This window comes from Micropterus salmoides, unplaced genomic scaffold, assembly GCF_014851395.1.
Source record: "Micropterus salmoides isolate LMB-PRFRI ecotype aquatic unplaced genomic scaffold, ASM1485139v1 Ms_hic_scaffold_10, whole genome shotgun sequence".
NCBI classification, from domain to species: Eukaryota; Metazoa; Chordata; class Actinopteri; order Centrarchiformes; family Centrarchidae; genus Micropterus; species Micropterus salmoides.
The window spans coordinates 23715297-23725230 of record NW_024040041.1 but is presented as its reverse complement, the minus strand read 5'-3'; the positions used below and the strand labels follow the sequence as shown (position 1 = coordinate 23725230).

The window sequence follows — 9934 nt, the reverse complement described above, 5'->3', positions numbered from 1 at the left end:
TCATATTTTAGCTGACCTGAGCAGATGTATGACAAATAAATTACTATAATGCATTTTGACAAACTAATGTCAAAAAAGAAGCTAGACAATAGTGTGTACAATCAAATAAAAAATGTAGCATGATTACCAGTAAGACTGAATAGGCCATCCAAAGGCTATTTGAAGACCCCAAATACTTGATCTACACATGAGCAACAGTCTGCCAAGAAGCCTATACATGTGATTGGAGCCAAATGAAGAGCAAGGATTTTATTGAAAATTATTTAAACCATATTTTTCATAAATAGAACCACCAGAGAAGGCAATAATTGGTATGTACATATAAATATTTATATGTAGATAGCAAAATATGTATAGATATATTGCCATAATACCTTTTTTTGTATTTGCATTTTGTATTTTGTAACAGTATCAACATGTTTAATGCAAAACATTGTTATTCTGATGTGTTAATAGCATCATGAAATGATGCAAAGCTTTGTAGCGCTACCATTCTGTTGTGAAATGTGTCATCAAAATGGCATAAAGTACTAATATGATTTCTTTAGAGAGACCAAGTTTCAGCTACGTTGATTATCTGCAACAGAAGACTGAGCTCTCAGACGGCACTCCAAAGCACCTGAAAAGATGCCGTGGATCCCATTATTATACCGTTAATGTATAACCTACACTCTACAAGGTATACCAACTGTACATACAGTAAGTACCAAGGCTGACTAAAAAAGGGCATTTCGACTCACCACACAGGTTTGGTTATTTGGTTTATTTACGTATCGAGATGTGGGCTGATGTTTTAAACTCACCTGGGAGTTGAGTCAGTATGCAACCCCCATTTAGTAAGATTGCACCAGCTTTGATATCCATTACATGCTGGGTGCTGTCAAAGTGTTCCTCTTTTGGAGGCTGTGGTAGAACTTCCGACTTGCTCAAAATATCACTTCATAGCGCACCCACAGTTTTATACATGATGACTTCAATGTGGCTTTTTGGAAGAAGGAAGCTGTCAAGGTTAAGTACCAAAGAAAATTAGGTGAAGGAAAGCAATTGTTCATTTGCCTTAAAATTCATGTCCAACAATGCCTTATAAGAAGATCCTTTTATCCCTATACAATGTTTAAATCGTTATCTGCTTTTTCTTATGTTTTCATTGTCCTATGAATTGTTAGGTTGTGTAATCCAAAAGCCCAATACAGGTCACTTTAGATAATGAGGCCAGACAGATAGTTACAGGTGTGACCATTCTGACTCCTGTCACCTCTCACATCATCATGCAAGTCCTCTTATTTTGAAGAGGAGTCTAATATCTAATCCTTACCTTCAGCTATTCGAAGACAACATAGAGTCGGCATAATGAATAAATGTGCAATATTTTATGAGAAAGGCATTTTTTAAAAGGAAGAGGGAAACGCTGTGTTATTGCACTAATTTTATTGCACTTAAGAAAACTGACTGCACCTTTTCATTCTTCTGCAGTGTGCAGAGTAACTTCTAAGTAAAAGATGGTTATAATCGTTTGATTGGTCACTGCCAGACATTTTCTTTTGTATTATTTTCATTTATTGTTATAGCCGTAGTCCTCCAACTTTTACATTCAAGCTTATGTTTTGTAGGCCACTCCCCTCACAGAAGAAACAGAACATTTTTTTTTTTAAAGGAAAAATCTCTGACTATAAGTGTAGTATCTACTGTTGATGAGTATCAGCCTCTCGAAATATAAAGATTCTTTTGTCATTGCTGCTGTACTTTCTATTTTACTGTACTTTCGTTTGCTGTTTGTAAAGTGTAAAAACTTCTACTACTCTTTTGAGGAAGGTAATTTGGGATATTTTGTTTATCAGAAAGCTGACATTTATATTGTCATGATAATTATGTCACCATAGCACTAACTCTGATACCAAGACAGAAAAAGGATTTGCTCATAACTCAATACAGACCAACATTGCATGAAAATGCACGCTTTTCTCATTTTCCCCCATTTTCTTTGTATGCCATGTGTTTTTCGAAAATATGCCATGTATTCTGAATTGTTTTCATTAGGAGATTTACTCAGTACAAACATCATGGAAACATCTCTTAAAGAAAATAAAAACCCCATAGGAGTTATGATATCATGCAGCAGTGTTTTGCTACAGCATATAGTTCTGACATTTTATCCTCTTTATATCCATCTTTTAATTCAGCTATCCAGAGTGGATGATAACTTTTAAATAAAATGCTCTGAGTAAACTGAAAATACATATTTCATAGCTACTGTCTGAGTTTAGCTCTAGTGTGAAAATCATCAACCTCACAAAAGGGCTTGATTTTTTAGGGGGGGAAAACAGACAAAGTTAAAGTGCAGCTGAAAAATGGGTCATATGGTCACTTCATCTTATTTAGCAAAGACACTGTAGCATTTTAATGAATCTTTAAATTCACCTAAATTTGAGTTAGGCCTCTGTGTTTTTCAGCTGCGAATGTTCAAGTGTTATTAACTAAACTTTGATTAGAGGGATTTTTCGCGAAATACTCTGAGATAATTAAAATTATTTTAAGGATCGTCCAGAAATCAATGCAGATGGTAATTTCAGGCTTATCCCAGGTATGCGCAGGGAAGATAAGACTGATTAAATCCACCGGCGCATTAATGAGTATGTAGATGTATAATAATCCTAAAAGGCATGGCAGAGTTGCTGCAGGAGAAGCCAAATGTCAAGTGCCATTTTATTTTATGGAGGATCCTTTTTAAAGTGACACGGTTCTTTCTTATCCAAGCCTCTAGATCTCGTACAGCAACACAGCGCACAAGAGTAGCCTGTACAGACAGACGGATTTGTGGCGAGAACACAAGCTGTCCACTGGAGTTGATTTGGGCATGAAACTTGTAAAAATCCTTCCCTGTCACAGTTATTTAAAAAGTCATTCATTTGTGTCAAATGAGGTGTGTGGTAGAGAAATAATGCAGTAGCTTAAATTGATACTTAACGTGATGACCAAAGAGAAAACATATTTTTTGTGTGTTAAGTGTTGCATAAAGTTGAGGTTCTACACAGTTTTAGTGAAAAATCTAAAATTCAAAACGCAAAATCGTACAATTTGTCAGCAATGACAGTACAAAATTGCATTTATTTCAGTCACCCGGAGAAGTAGGCTAAAAAAGTTCAGTTTATGTGTAATCTGACTTAGTTTACTTGGATATAATATGGGAAATAAACCAATACGATGTCTGTGATGAAAGCTCTTATAAAAACATTTGGTTAGTCATTTGGTTAGGAAATGAGAGGCTTATTTCTGAAGACGCTGATTGCGACTGCAGTTCGAATGCTGCAAATGAGACCCCTAATATCATAGCCATAATTAATTGTGCAAATTTGTTTCTATTAAATAAAACTAACACATACTGAGAAAACTCTATTAGCCTTAATTAAGCTTGATATCCTAATTTAGGAAATGTGTGGTTGAAAACAAGCGTTCTGGTAGATTTTTTTCTCTGTCTTTCTCCGATAGTGAAAAGCCTACCAGCTTTCTGCCTTTGGGCTGCTTTTCCTCCTTTGAGAGTTGGAAATGAGAAATGGAAATGAAAATACCAGGAGGTGCTAAATTAGCTGCCTGATCTGCACTTATTGCCGCATACAGGCCCCTATTACTTTGCCAATCTGTGCCTCTCTTTTAGCATTCCGGGCATGGAGAAGCTCCGAGATAGCAGATTTATCAAATGGGAAAATGAATGCATGATGATCAGTTAAATTGAAAATCAGCGTCTGCATGACAGCCCGACCTGACACCTCCGTAATTAGAAAGAAAAATGATGGCGTCCGATGCATAATAGAGCAAAAACAATTTACACTCTCCCATAATGATCCGGCGTTCAAATTGAAAATTTCTCCGGGTATAAATTGAATTCATAAAGTATGATTCATGGACGACACATCTCCTGGAGGCTGCCTGGGCATATCGATTGATAGTTTGTCTTGAATCATGCAGCGTGCAGCTCTCAGGCAAGAAAAGCTTAACTACTTAAGCAAATCGCTAATTTCACCTTAAGGCCACCAATGTGCAGCCAGCGATACTCCTATTCAGTGTGCTAATGAATTATGGATGAACTGGGCATACGTCCCAAATAGCCTAAGAGCAGTATGGAGAAATACACACCGAAGAATCTTAGAGGTTATGTCAAATTGGCTCCGGTTATCCCACATTTTCGTAAACAAACCTTGTATCTCTAGGTTTTTCAAGAATGGACAACCTATGAATTTATCCGTCTTGAATTGTGTCAGAATATTAGGCCTACCGATTTACTAGTGGCAACATTCAGGCTATTGTAACCTTGTAATACAATTTATGATAATATTTCAAAGCTGCAAGCTCCTTCAACACTTCAATTAATAGAAGGCTAAAAATACAAGATCCTTGTAAACTGACTAAAATATGATCGAAAAAAGTTATAGTGATATCATGGAAGATAAAATAAATAAATACATGCAAATAAATAAAAAAAAACTCCTTAAAACACAATCAGCTCTATAATCTCAGCATACAAGAACCATGCATTCACAGAGAACACACCTCTGAACTACCAAATGATACAGGCCTGATCTTCTGCATGTTCACTGTGTGTGTGCCATGTTGGCTGTGTCGTCTAACCCCCCCCCCCCCCCCGCCCCTCACAACCCTCCCACCAACCTAATAAGACATTGCTTCCTAGAGCAAACAGCTGCATGGGTTGAAATTTATGTAAATATTTTGAAAGGGACACTGGCTCAGAAATTCATTTGCGCCGGCTCAGACGTAAAGCGCACCCCTCTGATTATTTTCAATTTATTTGCAAATCAAGACCCAAAGAGAACACTAAAGGGCTTGTGGGTTTTAACAAGGGTATGAGCAGCTATAGCTGGGCTGGATGTATTTGTTTTGTTTTAAGATTTTTTTTTAATATGCTATTACACGCCACACAGCAGCCTTGACATTTCTTCCTATGGGTCGACGTGATATTGTGGTCAACACTGCTAATATTGCAAAAGGGAGCAGATGTCCCAGATCCCGCATGGCTTCCCTGGGGACCACCAACCCTATTAGAACAAATGTGTTCTGCTATTGTAAATAGGCACGTTTGCCTCAGCCCGTCCTATTACAGCCGACGCATGATCAATAGGCTGATAACACAGAAACATCAATGTAAAGCGACAGAACAATGAGGGATATCATCGAACATCTATCTTAATATAGCCCTGCTACAAGGGGCCCCGACAAAGTGGAGAGAGAGGGAGAAAAAGAAGAAAAAAAAAAGCTCATGAAAATGCCTCCCCACGAATCCCCATCTCCTATCCAATATGCACAAACACACACACTCCCAGCTGCCGGGGCTATTATTTTCCTATTTCAATTTGACACCCAGGCCTTTTCATGCTAATTCTATTATTCTTGGAAGTTTATGTGATTTCATATCACTAGAAATCGGTAATGTATTATAACCCCCTTTGAGCTAAAATAAACTGAATCCCCCTGCAGTAGCCACCGGGAAAATAATTACTTTCATATCAAAACTCTGCAGGAGTCGAGCGGGTCCTTTTCGCCTCAGGCTCGTAACCTCATTTCAGTGGGGGCTTATAGATGAATAAATTTGTTAAGGCAATATACAAAGTACAACATGAGATTTCTTAAGAAAGCCCTTCCTACTGTACTGTAGTCCTGCTCTGTATGTGCTGCTATTTAAGGTCTCACACGGTTTGAGGTGCTTGTATACAATAGATTTATTTAAGAAAAACCTTACATATATAAATAGTATAATACCTTTTTACAGCTCTTGAGGATTTTTGTTGGTCTCGTGGTCTTGTGTTGTTGTTTTTTTTTTGACAAGTTATCACACATTAAAGGATATCTAGAGACTCCTGACTCCTGACATACACACATACACACTCGCAGAGAGACACAGAGAGAGAGAGGACAGACAGAGAGAGAGAGAGAGAGAGAGAGAGAGAGAGAGAGAGGAGAGAGAGCAAACCATTGTGAAATATCAGCAGAGTGGGGAAACCTAGAGATTAGATGCAAAGATGTAGTTTCTGGTAAAGCTTTGGCCTAATGAAAGGTGTCGTTTAGAGGCTATATCAGTATGTTTCTGCTTGTTTTCTTTTTTGTTGATTTTTGTTTACCCCCAATGATTTATTCCAAGTTGACATCTTCTTTAGAATCTGTCATTGTTTCTGCTGGACAGTCACTGTGGACAGACTGGGGGTTGTCAGGGTGGTCCTTTTTCTCTAAATGCTCGTTTCTGTCTGCATCAACAGCCTTGATGAGCTGTGGACTGTGTTCATGGGCGAAAGTCGAATCGCTGCAAATAACAGAGGTCTGAGTACTTTTGCCAGTGGGAAAGGCGGCCCTGGACGGGCTGGTGTGCGGTGAACGTGTCTTTTCCTCTGATCCCACTTGTCCCTTTTGTGTGGCGTCTGCAGAGTCCGGCGAGCTGCTCCTACATTCCGCAGAGACGCTGCAGCGGACACTGGGCTGGTTTCTCTCCGCTGGGGTGTCACAGTCAGAGTTCACTGCTGTTGTTGTCTTCAGAGCAGTTTGAGGAACAATGAATCCAAGCGGCTGTGTGATGGGATAGAGAAGGAAGTGTCCTTTCCCTATCAAAGGCCGTGAGGAGGGTAAGGCCGCGGGGTTGCGTCTAGGTCTGGAGTCCGAAAGGAGGCTTTCGACGCTAAAAGGGTTGAGTTTCTGCACGCCGGAGGCTCTGTTGTTGTTGGAGCACAGGCTTGACCGGTGGCTGGCGTCTGACGAGTCCAGCTCGGATCCGCCAGCATCCCGGTCCAAGTGTCTTTGGTTCTGGTTTTGGGATTGGAGAGGGTGAGGTGTTTGGTCGCAGCTAGATTGCGTTTGGTTTCCTCCCACAGAGTCAAAAGGCGGGCCTGTGGTGTGGTCACTGTCGGTCACATGCGACACCCCGCTGTCGCTGTCTGATCCCGGCGTGTGAAATAAATCCCCATGTAGGAGCTTGTTCTGGGACTTGAGCAGCCGTCTCTCCTGCTTTCGTTTCTTCTTCTCTATCCTGTCCAGCTCTCTCCTGGCGATCTCCTCGGGGTCCATGGGCTCCCCGCTGCAGGTGGTGGGGTGGGCGTTGTGAGCAGGTCGACCCGGACCTTTCTTTGTGTTCTCCTTTTTCCTCCATTTGGCTCTGCGATTCTGAAACCATACCTGCAGAGGGGAAAAGTGAAAACGTGTGTCAAGTGCACTTCTGTCACTGCAATGGGGGAATTTATTGTCGGGGATTTAATAATATGATAATTAAACAAGCAATGAGGTTATATCATGCTCTTGTTGTTTATATGCAGGCCTTTAATTAGGCCTCTGATTAAAAAACAATCTGTGCACAGACAAGCCAACAAAAAGTTGGGATGAAGCCTAACAAAAGAAACTTTACATTTACAGGATAGTTAGAGTATAGGTATGGTTTACAGCTCTTAATAATATCTGTTTTCATATGTAAACTCTGCATTTAGCCTACACTTAGTCATTGCAAGTTTAATTTTCATAAACAAAAATAGTCTTATAATCAAATAAAATAGTTTGGTATATTCAGTCACGCAATCAAACTAATTGAGGTTCACTGGATATATGTGGCCTGTGTTTATCCAAGATTGTCAGTAGTTTTATTTGACAAATACGAAAATATATTTTATTATTATTTTATTAAATAAAAAAAAGAGTAAATATCAATTGGCATGAAAGGCTCCATAATTTATTTAATAAAGGTGAAATTAGAATTGATTTATATTAGGCTATAACATAAGCAATGAAAGGTCAAACAACACACATCCATGCAGTGGGTAGCCTACTATTAATTATTTAAAATATATATATTAAAAGGTATATATTATGACACAGATTGAACTATGCTACTTATTCCACAAGCAGTTTGGACCATAATACAGACACACTGCAGCATTTGCCATATTATAAACAAAGGGATAGAGACACACACACATACGATTAAAATAACAGCTAAACATATCTTTAAATTAACAAAAATAAATATTTACCTGAACCCTTGATTCTATTAAGTCCAATCGGAGAGCCAGTGCCTCCCTCATGAAAACGTCGGGATAGTGGCTCTCATTAAAAGCCTTTTCTAATTCCTCCAGCTGCCAACCAGTGAAATTTGTGCGAGTTCTCCGTCTCTTGCAACCAGGGCTATCTTTGTCTGGGTCCCCCGAGTCTGACAGCAGAACAAGAATACATGTAAACAAAGGATAAATATAGGCTATAAATGTATATGGGCCTATTTTAAATTACCACATTTAAACACAATTCTAACAGGACTGGTTCCATGCATATGCAAAGAATTCTGCAAACTTTAAGGCCGAAGAAGGTGATTGCATTTGAAAATGTTGCAGTCTAACACACATGCAGCCTGCAGCTTCTATCAGGTCTGTCGCCTTTTCTGAATCGAGGAAACCGTTAGATGTTAACACGGGCATTTTCTTGCTCTAGTATTTACTAACTGACAGGAACATTGCTTTTTGCTTGGGTGCATCTACAGCTTTCGGAGATGGAAATGAAGTAGGGAGGCGAAGAACACTCCTCTCTGCCTTGAGTGTGTGGCTTGCCCTTTAAAACAAACCACCATGAGGATAACTTGTATCGCAATATCCTGTCTTTGTTTCTTTCTGTTTTGGTCTCTGTACAACCAACCTAGAGGAGAGGTTATTGTGTAGTATGTAATGTGGCTTACCTGTCAGTTTGTAGTGCTGATTATCGCCATTCATCCCGCAGCCCGAAGACAAGAGAGGGTTGGAACTGCCCACTGAAGCCGTGCAGGAACCATTAAGTAATCCGTCTATTGAGAAAGGAACCGCGGACGCAGATTGAAGTTGATGCCCAGCTAATTCGTAAACATGATGGTGGCTCAGATGGTACGGGAAGCCCACCATCCCGCCGAGAGAGCCTCCGAACTGGGCGTGAGGTGGATCCAGTATCCTGCTGTCCATCATCCCGCAGGCAAAAGGAAACGACGTCTAGAGGCCGGTGATGGGAATTTAAAAAGCATGCAGTGAGTGTGGCCAACGAGTAGGGGACATGATGTGAAGGGAGGGATGAGCTGTACTTTATCCACATGAACCTCCCAATAATTAGCCCAGGCTCTGGGAATATGAGACCCAATGAGAAGCGGTAATGGAGGCTGACGTCAGAGGCGCGCTCTGCAAACGCTCCCCGTATCGATTGCTAATTAAAGCTGACATCCACCTCAATAAACAATATCAGAGCTGTCACAACAAGACAGGGGGGCTTTGATAAGAACTACATCGCAACTACACGGGGGACCCACCGGGAGGAAGGGCTTACTGAATCCCGGGAAGAAAAGGCTACAGGCGGATAGGTTAGGCAGAGGCTCCCGGACTTTTTGCTCGGTGGAGGACCTGCAAATAGACGGATATTAGACCAAATTAGACAATAAAAAAGGCTCTCTCTCTCTCTCTCTCTCTCTATATATATATATATATATATATATATATATTTATATATATATATATATATATATATATATATATATATATATATATATATGCAGCAGAAAGAAGAGAAAGCTGATCAAATATTGGGAAACTACAATAATAACTAATAGTATATTGTTGAATGAAATATTTCTTTTCCCAGGCATGGCTGCAACCTTCTTTGGACAGTGGGACCCCTTTTTGTCCCTGAGCCCCACTTTGGGAACCACTGAGTAAACCCCCATGCTGGTTATGGATCATCATTTATATACACGAAACCTTTACAGTGCAGGGTGTAAAAAAAAATAGGGTGGCTGCTGAAATATGGGTGTATTTAAAGGGGAGCTGAGATATTGCAGGAGGCACAAGGCGAAGGTAAAACTATAATATTTTACTGTTACAGGGCGAACGCTTCAGTTACGACCAACGCTGGGTTATGAACAAAATATATGACCAAATAAAGGAAG

General features: G+C 39.9%; 1 protein-coding gene across 1 annotated transcript; it reads right to left on the bottom strand.

The window, feature by feature from the left end:
- Positions 1-5719: 5719 nt before the first annotated feature.
- Positions 5720-9131, bottom strand: uncx (UNC homeobox). Its single transcript, XM_038737673.1, has 3 exons — positions 8708-9131; positions 8016-8191; positions 5720-7170 (listed from the first exon to the last, which is right to left on the bottom strand). The coding sequence occupies exons 1-3, from the start codon at positions 8964-8966 to the stop codon at positions 6139-6141; spliced, it is 1467 nt and encodes a 488-aa protein (XP_038593601.1). The 5' UTR covers positions 8967-9131; the 3' UTR covers positions 5720-6138.
- Between the last annotated feature and the right edge of the window lie 803 nt (positions 9132-9934).

Excerpts from the sequence above, each read along its gene's own strand:
- uncx (XM_038737673.1), bottom strand. The coding sequence starts at position 8,966 with ATGATGGACAGCAGGATACTGGATCCACCTCACGCCCAGTTCGGAGGC. Across the intron at positions 8,192-8,707 it reads TCAGCACTACAAACTGACAG|ACTCGGGGGACCCAGACAAA; the intron begins GTAAGCCACATT and ends TTCTGCTGTCAG. Across the intron at positions 7,171-8,015 it reads TAATAGAATCAAGGGTTCAG|GTATGGTTTCAGAATCGCAG; the intron begins GTAAATATTTAT and ends TCCCCTCTGCAG.